Source organism: Melospiza georgiana, chromosome 33 (genome assembly GCF_028018845.1).
Source record: "Melospiza georgiana isolate bMelGeo1 chromosome 33, bMelGeo1.pri, whole genome shotgun sequence".
NCBI lineage: Eukaryota > Metazoa > Chordata > Aves > Passeriformes > Passerellidae > Melospiza > Melospiza georgiana.
This window is the reverse complement of record NC_080462.1, coordinates 2,835,820-2,850,780: the sequence shown is the minus strand read 5'-3', so window position 1 is coordinate 2,850,780 and position 14,961 is coordinate 2,835,820. Positions and strand designations below refer to the sequence as shown.

Genomic DNA, 14,961 nt, shown 5'->3' with positions numbered 1-14,961 from the left:
ATGGAAGAGGAGCCCATGATCTTGCTGTCTGTTTGCCTCCAGTGTTTTCCTGCTGACATTCCCAGACCATGAGTCCTTCTGATGTGTTTTGATGTCTCCTTGGAGAGCTCTGCAGGCTCTTTCCACTGCCTGCTGTCGAGTTTGGGTGTAGGCTCCCAGAAGGGTTGTGGAAATTTGGGAATGGAGAAGGAGCAGTGGAAAAGGGCTAACAAAGACACTTGGTGCTGGGTGGAGCTGGTGGGAGCAGAGTTAAGGTGTGTTGGAGAGGATTTTCTGCTTTTCAAACATCCTCCTGTTGTCTCGAGGATGCTGGGGGCTCTCCACGAAGGCATGAAAGGGCAGAGAGCACATGGATTTGTCTGGATGTGAAATCCCTGATTCTTCAGAGTGTCCAAGGTGGTAGGGAAGTTTACACCCAGCTCAGCTGGACTTGAGTATTTGGTTACCCAGTAGATGAGGTGACTCCTGTCACAGAAAACACATTTTAAAGCGTGGTTGTTATTTTAGGGGTGCCAGAAAAAATGCCCTGACCATTCTGGGAGTCCTAAAGTGAGGCCCTGGAGGGCAAAGGGCCTGGAGTGCCCTGGTGAAATAGGACAGTCCCCAAAACCAGCTGCATCACCTGGCCCTGCTGACGTGGCACTGCCCCCAGACACATTTTGGCCTCTAATCCTGGCACTTGAAAGGAGCCTGGGAGGCTGACTGGGCATGTCCTGCACAGGGAAATGAAAAAGCAACATTGCAGTGTCCCCATTTCTCTAATGGGGATGTTTTGCATGCAGGATGAGCTTGGGAAACACGTTCCATGTGCTGAGGGTGCCCGTGGGCCCTGGGCTGTGTGGGACAGTATAAAAGGCAGAAGAACAGAGGATCCCTCATCCACTTCTCCTGTCTTTTCCTCCTCGGTGACACAGGTGAGCTGCGAGGGCCTTTGCCTCCCTCTTCTCCTTCTCTTTGTCTTTGCCTTCATCCCTGGCCTTGCTGCTATGCAGCTCCTGCTGAGAACTTTGCCCCCAGATCCTTCTCCCAGCCTCTGATCACTGTGAGGAGTTGGGAGAAGCTCTTGGGCTCTTTGCAGGAAGCCATGGGGATGAGGCTCCTGATCCTATCATCCTCTCTGTTCCCTGTCCCTTCCCTCGGCCTCTGCTCCTTCTCCTGCTGAGGCCGTGCCTCACCTTCTGCCTGTGCCTTCTCCAGGTTCTCCTGCAGCCCCAGCCATGTCCTGCTACGACCTGTGCCGGCCCTGTGGCCCCACCCCGCTGGCCAACAGCTGCAACGAGCCCTGTGTGAGGCAGTGCCAGGACTCGCGGGTCATCATCGAGCCGTCCCCTGTGGTGGTGACCCTGCCCGGGCCCATCCTCAGCTCCTTCCCCCAGAACACCGCCGTGGGATCCTCCACCTCCGCCGCCGTGGGCAGCATCCTCAGCGAGTCCGGGGTCCCCATCAACTCGGGGGGCTTTGGGCTCTCGGGGCTCTCCGGCCTTGGTGGTCGCTACTGCGGCCGCAGGTGCCTGCCCTGCTAGAGCTGGGCCGCACATCCAGCGAGTGCCTCGCCAGGCCAAGTGTCCCCTGGAGCTGCTGGCCAGCCTTTCCAGAGGCCTCAGTGCCCCTCCTGACAAGGAGGGAGGCAAACGTGCCCACCTGAGGCTTCTGCTTGTCCTGCTTTCTCCTGCGCCTCCCCGGGCCCTGCCGTGCCCTGCTCTGCTGGCCCAGGGGCTCAGCCCCAGCCCAGCCCAGCCCAGCCCTGGGCTCCTGCTGCTCCCGCTGGCCCCGTGCCCGGGCCAGGCAGACGTGTGTCCCACCACTGGCCATGCCTGCCTGCCCATCCCTGCTTTGGTTCTGTCTTCACACTCAATAAAGTTCACTCTGCATTGGAACTGGAGTCTCCTGGAGTTCCTGCCCTGCTGGGATGTGCAGCTCAAGCTGCTCCATGGGTGGGGGGCGATGCCGTCAGGGTGTTTGGGTGGTTAAAGGCCAGGGTTGGACCTTTCTCACACCTGGGCAATGTGAGAACCTCCAAGGCAATCGCTGGAAGTGCCATAGGGCAGTGGAGGGTGTGTGGCCTTGTGTGAGTGTGCACAGGGTGACCAAGAGTGCCCTAGGGGACATCTGAGCCAGGCTGAGGTTGGACAACTTCCAGCTCATGAGTCAAGCCGCTGACCCGGTGTTTCTGTTCCAGTTTCACCCACCTGCCCAAGGCCATGATTGTGTTTTACCACCTACCCCTGGACATTTACCTTCCCTCCTCCAGTCTTTCTCCCAAGGCCTGGATGCAGAGGGAGTCCCAAATGTTTTGAAGGGACATTTTTCCAACTGCCAAAGTCAACGTGATGCCCAGTTTTCTTTTCCTGCATTCTGTGGAGTGTTTCTCCCCAGGGAATGGGGTGTGCCTGGCCCTGCAGCCACCTGGTGACAGTCAAACCCCTATTTGGGGCATCAATGTCTGAAATAAATCCATCCTGCCAAGTTCCTCTGTCTCTTTATCTGCTGTGGAAATGTTCTCCTGTACTTGCCCGAGCCAGGAAGGGACATTGGAGCAACAGGGTCAAAATGGAACCAGGGAAGGGAGACAACACCCCCAGGACACCCCTGAGAGATTTGGGTTGGTGGGGACACCCAGGGCTTCATGGAGACCCTCAGTGAGGAAGGATGGGTGAGGGAGAAGGACAGAGGGCTGGAAATGCCTTTGTTGCGCTCAGTGTTTTGCCTCTGGAAGGCATTTAAGTGGAAATGCCTGGATGGAAACATGGTGTGTGAGAGTTTTGAAGGAAATCTCTCTGTTAGATCTGCCCTGTCACACCTGGGGGTTTCTCCTGAATGTGTTTGTTTGGAGAAACAACTTCTATCAACCTGAGAGCTCCCTTCAACCTCCTGGATGATGAATCTGGCTTGGACCTCTGGGATTTCAGATTTTTCTGTCACTGATGGAGCCCCAGCCTCACTGGGACAGGAGTTTTGCCCCATTTGCCCTGAGGGGTGTCACGGTGGTGCCTGGGCAGGGCTGTCACCACTCCTGGGGATACCAGCTCTGCCCTTGCCCCAGGAAATGCAGCTCAGAGCATGGAATCCTTCCTTTCCCCATCTCTGGGGACATCCTGGCCGCTTGTGCTGCCCAGGCTGGGTTTGTGGGCACTGCCAGCCCTCAGCTGCTCCCTGTGTCCTGCTTGGAAACATTCCTGAGTATTTGGGACCTGATCTGGTCAGAGGCAGGGGGGAAAAAGGAGTGGAGGGATGGCCCTGAGGAATGGGAGAAGGAAGAGTTTTGAAGTCAGATGTTCTCATTAAGGAGTGTTTTCTGCAAGATAATGACCCTGACTAATATTTGTTAGGAAATAATATTTGTTGGGAAAGCAGCGTCCTTCCTTCTGGAACTGTCCTGTTCTGCTGATTGGAGACCTCCAGGCAATGCTGAAAGAGGTGAAAGGCAGGAGAAACGAGATAATTTCTTCCAAAGGCAATGTGAGATCCCAAAGAAAGTTCAAAACCAACCCATGCAGTCTCTCTGATGAATAAATGATGTCTAAGAAGGCTTGAAAAGCCTTGGAGTCACAGGGAGCAACGTCTACGGCCAGTCCCCGCCGCAGCCAGCCCTTTAATCCTGGGTTTATAATAAAAAAAACTTCATTTATCACTCCAAAGGCTCAGAGCTGCCTCGGGAGGGGAAGATGCTGACATCACCTGGAAATACAGCACCACTCCACCCAGCTGGCTGAAACATCAGCCTGGTTCTGGCTGAAAAATACCCTAAAAACATTTTGTCCTCTAATGCTGGCACTTGAAAGGAGCCAGTTTGGCTGAATGGGCATGTCCTGCACAGGGAAATGAAAAGGCAGCCTCGAAGGGAGCGTAAACAACCTTCAGTTTACTTAATTGGGGATGCTTTGCATAAAATATGAGCTTGTTGGTAAACACGTTCCCTGTGCAGAGGCGCATCGGGCCCGGGGCTGTGTGGGACAGTATAAAAGGCAGAGCAAGTGAGGATCACTCATCCACTTCTCCTGCCTTCTCCTCCTCGGTGACACAGGTGAGCTGCAAGGGCCTTTGTCTCACTATTCTCATTCTCTTCTCTTCTCTTCTCTTCTCTTCTCTTCTCTTCTCTTCTCTTCTCTTCTCTTCTCTTCTCTTCTCTTCTCTTCTCTTCTCTTCTCTTTCTTCTCTTCTCTTCTCTTCTCTTCTCAATCCTCAATGGAATCTTGGCTTCTCCACAGTGCTCTCTGAGAATCTTTCTCCTTGATTCTGCTCTCACCAGGTTTTTGTGGTCGTTTTTTGCTGGGGAGAGGTGGGAGATGTTGGGATTTCTTTGCAGGGAACTCTCTGGGCTCAGGGCTGTTGGGTTCCTCCCTTGCTCCCTCTCCAGGCTGTCCCTTCTGCCCAGGCTGTGTTTCCTCCTGCGAGCACCATCTCCCTGTGTGCCTCACACCCCGTGGGTGCTTTCCCTGTCTTCTCCAGGTTCTCCTGCAGCCCCAGCCATGTCCTGCTACGACCTGTGCCGGCCCTGCGGCCCTACCCCGCTGGCCAACAGCTGCAACGAGCCCTGTGTGAGGCAGTGCCAGGACTCCCGCGTGGTGATCCAGCCCTCGCCCGTGGTGGTGACCCTGCCCGGGCCCATCCTCAGCTCCTTCCCCCAGAACACCGCTGTGGGATCCTCCACCTCCGCCGCCGTGGGCAGCATCCTGAGTGAGGAGGGAGTGCCCATCAACTCGGGGGGCTTTGGGCTCTCGGGGCTCTCTGGCCTCGGTGGCCGCTACTGCGGCCGCAGGTGCCTGCCCTGCTAGAGCCGGGCTGCGCATCCAGCGAGTGCCTCGCCAGGCCAAGTGTCCCCTGGAGCTGCTGGCCAGCCTTTCCAGAGGCCTCGAGCCCCTCCTGACAAGGAGGGTGGCCAGCTGAGGCTTCTGGTTGTCCTGCTTTCCTCTGTGCCCAGGCCAGGCAGACATGTGTGTCCCACAGTCGGCCAGGCCCTGCTGCTGGGTCAGCCTGGCCCGGGCCCTGCCCACCCCTGCTTTGGTTCTGTCTTCACACTCAATAAAGTTCACTCTGCATTGGAACTAGAGTCTTCTGGAGTTCCTTCCATTTTGAGATCCCCAGCTAAAGCTGCTCCATGTGGGCACTGTGATGCCCTGGGGTGTATGGGTGGGATTGAAGGCAGTATGGCCTTGTTGTTGTGCACAGGAGGTGCTCCAGGGGATATTTGATCCAGGAGGGGTTTTGGACTTTGGGTTCCAGCTGATGAGGCAAAATGGTGTTCCTTCCATTTTGGGATCACCAGCTAAAGCTGCTCCGTGGGCAATGTGATGCTCTGAGGGGTGGGACTGGAGGCAGTGTGGCCTTGTCATTGTGCCTCAGTAGACATTTGACTCAGGAGGGAGGTGGGACACTGGGTTTCAGTTGATGAAGCAAAACATTGACCTTCCAGAAGAGACTTCTGTGTGGATTTACAGGCACATTCCCAAAGCCTTTATTACGCATTTCCAGCTATGAGTGGTTGTTTTCCTTGCCTGCATCCAAGCACAGCATCCAAACCCTGGAGCACTGGGACAACCCAAGGTTCTGAGGTGACACGCGGCTCCCAGGGCAGGTGTGCAAAGAGAAATGTGAGTCCTGTGCCAGGTGTTGGCACAATGGAAATGGACTGAGCATGCGTCACTCTTGTGGAGGAATCCCAGAGTCCTCAAGGCTGAAAAAAGCTCCAAGACCAAGTGGCCAGTCAACACAGCAGAGTTCTGCAGGTCTGCTCCAGACACCTGCTCCTTCAGGACACGGTGACACACGGAATGAGTCCACAGCAATTACTCCTCCCACCACAGGACAATTTGGGTGGGGGATAAGATGGATCCACTGCTCCCTTCTAGGCCTGGGTACAGGTCCAGACCTTGTCACCATCATTGCTGCCCTCCCTCAGGGGAGGAATCATAGTCCCTGTGTGCCCATCCCTGCTCCATGTCCTCGTCACACACCCACCTCAGCACATCCCCAACCTCAGCCTGGCTCAGATGTCCCCTAGGGCACTCCTGGTCACCCTGTGCACACTCACACAAGGCCACACACCCTCCACTGCCCTATGGCACTTCCAGCGATTGCCTTGGAGGTTCTCACATTGCCCAGGTGTGAGAAAGGTCCAACCCTGGCCTTTAACCACCCAAATACCCCGACGGCATCACCCCCCACCCATGGAGCAGCTTGAGCTGCACATCCCAGCAGGGCAGGAATTCCAGGAGACTCCAGTTCCAATGCAGAGTGAACTTTATTGAGTGTGAAGACAGAACCAAAGCAGGGATGGGCAGGCAGGCATGGCCAGTGGTGGGACACACGTCTGCCTGGCCCGGGCACGGTGCCAGCGGGAGCAGCAGGAGCCCAGGGCTGGGCTGGGCTAGGGCTGAGCCCCTGGGCCAGCAGAGCAGGGCACGGCAGGGCCCGGGGAGGCGCAGGAGAAAGCAGGACAAGCAGAAGCCTCAGGTGGGCATGTTTGCCTCCCTCTTTGTCAGGAGGGGCACTGAGGCCTCTGGAAAGGCTGGCCAGCAGCTCCAGGGGACACTTGGCCTGGCGAGGCACTCGTTGGATGTGCGGCCCGGCTCTAGCAGGGCAGGCACCTGCGGCCGCAGTAGCGGCCACCAAGGCCAGAGAGCCCCGAGAGCCCAAAGCCCCCCGAGTTGATGGGGACCCCGGACTCGCTGAGGATGCTGCCCACGGCGGCGGAGGTGGAGGATCCCACGGCGGTGTTCTGGGGGAAGGAGCTGAGGATGGGCCCGGGCAGGGTCACCACCACAGGGGACGGCTCGATGATGACCCGCGAGTCCTGGCACTGCCTCACACAGGGCTCGTTGCAGCTGTTGGCCAGCGGGGTGGGGCCACAGGGCCGGCACAGGTCGTAGCAGGACATGGCTGGGGCTGCAGGAGAACCTGGAGAAGGCACAGGCAGAAGGTGAGGCACGGCCTCAGCAGGAGAAGGAGCAGAGGCCGAGGGAAGGGACAGGGAACAGAGAGGATGATAGGATCAGGAGCCTCATCCCCATGGCTTCCTGCAAAGAGCCCAACAGCTTCTCCCAACTCCTCACAGTGATCAGAGGCTGGGAGAAGGATCTGGGGGCAAAGTTCTCAGCAGGATCTCTGCAGCAGTGAGGTCAGGGATGAAGACAAAGACAAAGACACGAAGGAGAAGGAGAAGGAGAAGGAGAAGGAGAAGGAGAAGGAGAAGGAGAAGGAGAAGGAGAAGGAGAAGGAGAAGGAGAAGGAGAAGGAGAAGGAGAAGGAGAAGGAGAAGGAGAAGGAGAAGGAGAAGGAGAAGGAGATGCCAAAGGCCGTTTCAGCTCACCTGTGTCACCGAGGAGGAGAAGGCAGGAGATGTGGATGAGGGATCCTGTGCTCAGAGTGGGTTTTATACTGTCCCACACAGCCCCAGGGCCAGCCTTTGCTCATGGGATGTGTTTCCCAAGCTCATCCTGCATGGAAAACACTCCCTTCCTCCAGCACCAACCTTTGATTTGGGGCTGCAATGCTCCTTCCCTGTTTCCTTGCTGCTGGCAGCCCCATTCCATACTGGAACCTCGTTTTGTGTGACTTAATTAGAGATCAAAGGCCTCTCCTGGCCAGCACTGTTGATTCAGGTAATTCAGGCCTTTGTGGCCATCTCCTTGGAAAGCAAAGTGTTTTTCCTCCTCTGTCTGGCGGTTTAGTCACTGCCTCATCTGTCTCATTGCCATTTCCAAATCAAAACCATGCCAGACTCATCCCAGATAGCTCCCGATTCATACAGCATTTGCATGTTTTGCATAAATGTAATTGCAGCTATTTTTCCGTGTGTTTTTAGATTGTGCCACATGTCTGGTTTGAATCTCTCATTGAGAATGTAGCCCTGCTTTAGGTGAGAGCCTAATTAGGTCACAAACCCGGCTTGGCACCAATTTTTTTTTAGTTTTTCAGTCAATATTCAGTATTTTATTCCAGAAACCACCTCATGAGTTATAGTTTATTGTGTCACCACCTTCAGCTTGTGTTGAACCTCCAAGCGCATTTAATAACCAAAATCGGAATTTTTTAAAATGTGGATTTTTTCCAAGTCAGCTTCTCACTTTAAGGGGGATTAATTTCCCCTTGACCCTCAGAGCAACTTCTGCAAAGTCTCCAGGAATGGTTTTTCTTTCTCTTTTTCCAGCGGGGAGCTGAATTTTGTTTTTCAGTGGAAATAAAACATTCAGCAGCTGGTGTTGGCTGTGGGCTACTGGGCAAGTTGCTTCCCTGGCCTAATGAGGGCTGGAATGAGCTCAGGTTTGATGTCCCGGCACCACAGTTTAGAGGCCAGGTTGGCCACTGGTGACATCCTGACAGCGCTGCTGTAGGACAGGAATGGGAGCAATTGGGAACACAGGGCTGGTGGCATCCCTGCAATTGCTGGGACACCTAATTTTGGTTGATTTATGGCCATCCCCAAAGCCAGAACCCCAAATGCTTCATTCAGGTGGTGCAGCCAACAATCATTTCAGCTCAACTCGGATAATTTGAGCGGGTAATTTTGGCTAACCAAGGGGAGGAAGTCTCCAGCTTCAATTTTTCCGCCCCAAAACATTTCTGAGGAGAGAAATGTTTCATTTTACTCATTAAAGCAGAGCTTAGCGCATCATGATTGCAGCAAAACAAGAATTAAACTGACCATGAGGGGATAAAATTATTCAATCTCCAGACTGGGGTCTTTATTTTTAGAATTATTCGACGATTTCAGTTCAGAGAAGGACCAAATTAATTGGGAATGCTTCCTGTGGTGATTGAGGCTGAAGAAATGATCAATTCCAGGATGTGATCCATTCCAGGCCAGGCTGGATGGGATATTGAGCAACCTGACCCTGTGGGAGGTGGCCCTGCCCATGGAAGGAGTTGGGACAAGGTGATCTTTAGGGTCCCTTCCACCCCAAACCATTCCGTGACTCCACAACTAAGGGGAATTTTCTTTAGGTAGTATTTTTTTAATTAAAAAAAATGAATTATTTTAGGAAGTATTTTTTAAATTAAACAAAAAGAAAAGGATGTTTCACTGGAAGCTCCCTCCCAGCAGTATCAGAACCTCCATCTCTCATTTAGCTTCACCCCACATCCCGAAGCCTCGGAGGTGTCTCTCTGCAGAACAACCGAAGCTCTTCAGCTTCTTGAAAGGGAAGAACTTCAAAGCCAATCCCAAATATTCATTAAATGGTTGAGACACACAGAGTGCATCAGCCATGGAAATATTGCAGCTACAATGCAAAATTGGGATGGTTTTGTCACTTGGGCCACAACGTCACGCAAAATTTGGTTACTCCCCGGGCAGACAGCATTTGACAGCGTCAGAACCCAGGGTTATTAATTTTTTCATCAAAAAGTCATTTTGTGTGTCATAATAACCTCCCACGGAGCCTCTGGAGCGGATCCAAGGCTGCTTGGGATTCTTGTGACAATTTCAGGCAGCAGCACTGGGCACAAAATGAGGTGGGCATGGGGAAAGGGGGGGTCCAGCAGGGCCCTGCTCAGGTGAGACCTCACCTGCAGAGCTGGAGCTGCTAGAGAGAGCCCAGAGGAGGCTGCAGGATGGGATCAGAGGGATGGAGCACCTCTGCTGGGAGAACTGGGAATGTTCAGCCTGGAGAAGATTTGGGGTGACCTGATTATGGCCTTGGAGGACTTGAAGGGGCAACGAGGAACTGGGGGAGAGACAATTCCCAAGGGATGGGGTGCCAGGACAAAGGGGAAAGGGTTCAGACTGACAGAGAGAAAATTTAGATGGGATTCTGGGAATGTTCAGACCCACAGAAAAGAAATTTAGGTGGGATTTTGGGAAGGTTCACACCAACAGAAAGAAAAATTAGATGGGATTTTGGGAAGGTTCAGACTGACAGTAAGGAAATTTAGATGGGATTTTGGGAAGGTTCAGACTGACAGAAAGGAAATTTGGGTGGGATTTTGGGAAGGAATCCTCCCTGGGAGGGTGGGGAGGTTCCAGCAGGGGTTATGGATGGATACTCCATCCTTGGAAGTGTCCAACGCCAGTCTGGAGCACCTGGGGATGGTGGGATAGTTCCTGTCCATGGCAGGGGGGGAATGAGATGAGTTTCAAGGTCCCTTCCATCCCAAACATTCCATGATTTCCTGGGAGACTGACAGGAAATCACAGCACAAAGCCAGGGAATGGAAAGGAGTGTATTTGCTTCTCCCTGGATGCAGGTTATTCCATTAATTATAATGGAATTTATTCCATTGAATTTATTCCATTCCTGGGATTTAATTTATTCCATTCTTGGGATTTCATTTATACCACTATTGGGATTTAATTTATTCCATTCTTGAGATTTCATTAATTCCATTATTGGGATTTATTTTATTCCATTATTGGGATTTCATTTACTCCACTATTGGGATTTAATTTCATCCACTATTGGGATTTAATTTATTCCATTATTGGGCTTCAAAATGCACGCAGCATAGGAAATAATAAAATTTAAAAACGCCTTACAAGGCCAAGAATCCTGACCTGATTAGGAGCTGATTACTGGAATGACAGCTGAGCTCTGATCTGTTTATCTTTGAGGACTTTTATTGCTCAACCCATGGGTGGCTGAAGCCAATTCCACGCTGGGGATAATGACACAGGGATGTGCAAACCATTAATGAGCACCTGGGATGGCACTTTTGGGATCAGAGTCGCTGCCTCGGGGCTCTCCCTGTCCCAACTCGTCATTTAAGAGGGATTTAAAGAGGGGAAAAAAAAATAAAAATTGTGCTGGATTAAAGGAGCAAACAAGGAGCAGGTAAAAAACAAATCTGGCTGTAGGGAAGGGCAGAGCTCAGGGACACCGGGCACTTTCCCTGCCTCGTTACCTGGGCTGAAAGATGCAGGTTTTGGTAAAATGACCCCAAAATGAGGTCGGGAATGAGGTTTTTGTCAACCCCGGGGCAGCTGTCGGACCCTGAATGGGGGGTGGTGCTCAAAGAGTCGCAGAGCACAACGAGGGTGCCCAGAAATGTCCTTTATTAAAGAAAAAGGAATAAAATCCCAATTTCTGTGTGGGCAGAACAATTCCCTCAACCTTTCCTCCATCCTCTCAGGGATATATTTATATAGAAATATATTTATGCTATATATATATATATATATATATATATATATATATATATATATATATATATATAAAATAAAATTATATTTATAAATTATATATGTAATTATACATATGTAAAAATTATATATAATATAATTTATTATATATTATATATATACAAAATAATCAGAATATTGGGAGATTTCAGTAGGAAAAGGGTTCATACTCCATCCCCTTTCCCCGAAAATCATCGAATTGCCCATTTTTATTCCTATTTCCCCTTTTTAAATAATTCATCCCATTTTTCTCTGGAATTATTCCTGCAAAAATGGGTGACTCTGCAAAGTTCCCAAGGCAACGCCAGTCCCCAGGAACAGCCCCGGGAAGTTTTGGATTAAAGGATTTCAAAGCACTTTGCAAACTCTCATGAATGATTTATTAATGTAAAACACTCATTAGCAGCTTTTAGGGATGCAGCAGGATTGCAGGAGCACAAAGAGAGTCACAAAGTCACCCCGAAGGACGTGGCAAGGTTGGTAATGAACATTCTCTGGTCATAAAGAGATATTTTTAAAATACATAATCAAATAAATAAATAACATAAAATAATACAATATATTAAATATATTGTATAAATATATTGTATAAAAATAAATCTATAATAAAATATAGAATAAAAATACAACTATTAAATATATTTTTATGTTTATAAAAATATATTTAAATATTTGTATATTCATATAAAATATAAATATATGAATAAACATTGAATCTATTGTATATTTATAATTAATAATATGATGTTATGAATATAATACAGTATAAATATTCATTATATTTATAATAAATATTACTCTATTATAAATACACTAATTAATAAATAATCATATATCTTATTATAATGATCATATTAATAAATATAAATATTTTCTCTTGTTTGATTTCAATTTGAAAACTTTGGGTTTTTACTTCTGTCAGATTTCCCAGAACAGGCAAATGCTGGAATTTGTTACAGAGTAAACCTGGACATTCGACAACACTGATTTCTCAGGAACTACACAAGCAGGGAATAATTGTTAAATCAAAATGTGGAGATCATTCCTGGTTAATTCTGGATTTAGGGGAAGGGGCTCAGAGTTGATTTTTTATAAAGGAATGACAAATAAAGGACTTTGATTAAGATTTAATAAAATGGGGGCTTGTCAGGAGAAGGAATTGAGAAAAAAAAAAGATTTTTCAGTTTAATTCTGAGCCTTGCAGTCTCAGAAAAAAAAACAAAAAAACCAAAAACACCCAAAAACCCACCAAAAAAACCCCCAAATCTTCTGGAATTCTGGGATAAAAAACAGCCCTGAAGAAGGAACAGGAAGGTCAGAAATGCAAACAGGGCCAGTGTGATCCACAAAGAGAGAATGCAGAACTCAGTCCTGAAAAATTAATCTGGAATTAATTAACACCTCACGCACACACAAAAGGCTTCGTTAATATTTCAATTAATTGAAAAAAATTTCAACATCTTCACCCTCCTGTTTTTATTATTATTATTATTATTATTATTATTATTATTATTATTATTATTATTATTTATTTGCGTGGTTTCATCCCTCTTTAAATGCTAAAAGCCGATAAACCTGCGCTGATACGATTATTCCTTGGCAGCGCGGCCTTTCCTAAGGGGTGATTTTTGAGGCGGGATTTTCATTAAAAAGGAATTATTTTCTGCCTGGGGATCATTACCCCATCGACTGCAGCAATTTGGAGGCCCCACTAATTGCAGATTTCTTAAGTGGCAGCTTCAGGTTTCGAAAGACATAAACAAAGGCCGGGGTTTTAATTAGGGATGGGGCCTTGAAGGCCTCACACAGCTTTGGGAAACTCAGCATTTTTTTTTTTTTTTTGAGGAGAAAATGGAAAGAAATCAAAGTTTGCTGCTGATTCTGAGGGAGAAATTCGGGATAAAAATGTTCTGTGGGAGGGTGGGGATGTTTTGCAGGGAATTGTGGATTCTCCATCCCTGGAAGTGTCTGAGGCCTGGCTGAATGCAGCCTGTGCTCCTGGGAGGGCTAGGAATGAAATAATTTTTAAAGATCCTTCTTTAAACCATTCCAGGACTGCACAAAACACACCAGGAGAAGGTGACTACGCAGAACACTTTGAAAACTGAATAATTTATTAAAATAAAACCTAGGGCTGTGTTTACTGGCGCAGATTTCCAGGCCCCAACTGGAAAAGCCATTTCAGGACATGTCCAAAAGTGCTCCCAGCCCTTCCCTAAATCCCTTCCAGGGCTTGGGACTCCCACTCCTTCATTCCCAGTTGATCTTGGAATTTGGGGGTTCTCCTTCCCCCCATGGATCTGCGGAACCGCAGCCAAGGCCTGGAGGAGCCGCTGGAATTCAAATCTGGATTTGAAATAAATTGAAATAAATGGCAGCCCGGTTCACTGCATGTTCCTCCAGCTGCTCCCGGGGTGACCTCGGAGGATTCATTTGCCTCCTGTGCTTCCCTACACCCAGATAATAACTGGAATTAAAATCTGCCAAAGGCGACGGAAAATCCATCTGCCAGGGAAGGGCCCAGGAGATTTTTTATAGAGGGACCAAAAATGCAGAGGGAGCAGAAATCCCCGCGAGTTCCAGAATGTTCTGCAGCACAAGGGGCTGGGAAAAGGGGAGTGCTCACAGAACACCAGCTCCAAGTTCATCAAATCCAACCTCTGATGGATAAACCTTCAGGTTCAAGGTTTATCTGCACTTGGCCACACATTGTGTGAATTTTATATAAATGCAATTAATTATTGTCTTTAAAAAGAGTGTTAAGTGGTTAAACAGCAAGAAATGTGGGTTCTGAAAGGAAATAAAAGGTAAAAATATAAGAAGCAAAAATGTAGAAACACAGAAATAAATATATAGAAATAGAAATATATACATATATTAAAATATGTGTAAATATATGTATATATAAATACATACATTAAATATAAATCTGTAAATATAGAGAAATATAGGAATATAAAAATATAAAAAATTAAACATTTTAAAATATAAAAAATGAAAATATAAAAATATGTATTAGTGTCCTTTTATATATTCATAAATGACATTTCAGCTGAATTAATCCTGTGGAACAGCTTTCTATTAACCTTAGGCTTGTTAATTAGAGTTAAATCTTGGGACATTCCCACCTGCCTTGGACACTTCCAGGGATGGGATATCCACAATTCTCATTCCTCTTTCCCAGGATTCACATCCCAAGCGAGGTGCCAGGAAGTTGAGCTGCCTCCCTTTGTTCCTAATTATTATTTACTCTCCATTTTCCCTCCAAGCATAAATTATCTGCAGCCTGAGAGGGGTCCTAAGGCAAAAGCATTTGTGGGCACTTGGGAACAAAAGGGTTCGGGCTGATCCCAAGGGATTTATGCAGATTTGGGCATCAGGGATGAAAGAGGGAGGTGGAATTGTGCTTTTAAGGGTGTCCCTGAATATTTAAATGATCCCCATCCCGGTATTCCAATAGGATTTCAATTAAGGACAGTTTTTAGTTAGTAAATAAATGAAATTCTCTGGGTGCTGTTATCCCAAAATATTCCTGGCTACACAACCGGTGGCTCCCTCAGAAATCTCTTTTTGAGGGAATCCTGATTTGTGTCTTTATTATGATTTTTCTGTCATTGATTTCCTCTTTAAAATCTCAATAAAAACATTTTAAATCCATGTCTGGCTCACTCAAAATGTTGATAAACTACCCGCCGCCATTTTCTCCAATATTTGAGTGGTTCTATATAATTTGTGCTAAATTACGTTTTCATGAGGACAGAACAATTTCTTGTCTACTTTCCCCCCGCCCCTTAATTCTGACCCAGAAAACCTGGATGATTCCAACTTTCCTTTTCCCACAACTT

The 14,961-nt window shown here is 48.2% G+C and overlaps 3 protein-coding genes across 3 annotated transcripts; 2 read left to right on the top strand and 1 right to left on the bottom strand.

Moving 5' to 3' along the window:
• Window positions 1-1,199: 1,199 nt before the first annotated feature.
• On the top strand, window positions 1,200-1,523 carry LOC131095301 (feather beta keratin-like). Its single transcript, XM_058042979.1, has one exon. It carries the CDS (start codon window positions 1,218-1,220, stop codon window positions 1,521-1,523), a length of 306 nt encoding a protein of 101 aa, XP_057898962.1. The 5' UTR covers window positions 1,200-1,217.
• Window positions 1,524-3,983: 2,460 nt separating this feature from the next.
• On the top strand, window positions 3,984-4,775 carry LOC131095300 (feather keratin 1). Its single transcript, XM_058042978.1, has 2 exons — window positions 3,984-4,005; window positions 4,450-4,775. The coding sequence occupies exon 2, from the start codon at window positions 4,470-4,472 to the stop codon at window positions 4,773-4,775; it is 306 nt and encodes a 101-aa protein (XP_057898961.1). The 5' UTR covers window positions 3,984-4,005; window positions 4,450-4,469.
• A 1,796-nt stretch (window positions 4,776-6,571) lies between these two features.
• LOC131095302 (feather beta keratin-like) lies at window positions 6,572-6,895 on the bottom strand. The gene has a single exon (XM_058042980.1). The coding sequence runs from the start codon at window positions 6,875-6,877 to the stop codon at window positions 6,572-6,574; it is 306 nt and encodes a 101-aa protein (XP_057898963.1). The 5' UTR covers window positions 6,878-6,895.
• Window positions 6,896-14,961: the final 8,066 nt, after the last annotated feature.

Bases quoted from the DNA above. Each gene is read 5' to 3' on its own strand.
- LOC131095301 (XM_058042979.1), top strand. From the start codon at position 1,218: ATGTCCTGCTACGACCTGTGCCGGCCCTGTGGCCCCACCCCGCTGGCC.
- LOC131095300 (XM_058042978.1), top strand. From the start codon at position 4,470: ATGTCCTGCTACGACCTGTGCCGGCCCTGCGGCCCTACCCCGCTGGCC.
- LOC131095302 (XM_058042980.1), bottom strand. From the start codon at position 6,877: ATGTCCTGCTACGACCTGTGCCGGCCCTGTGGCCCCACCCCGCTGGCC.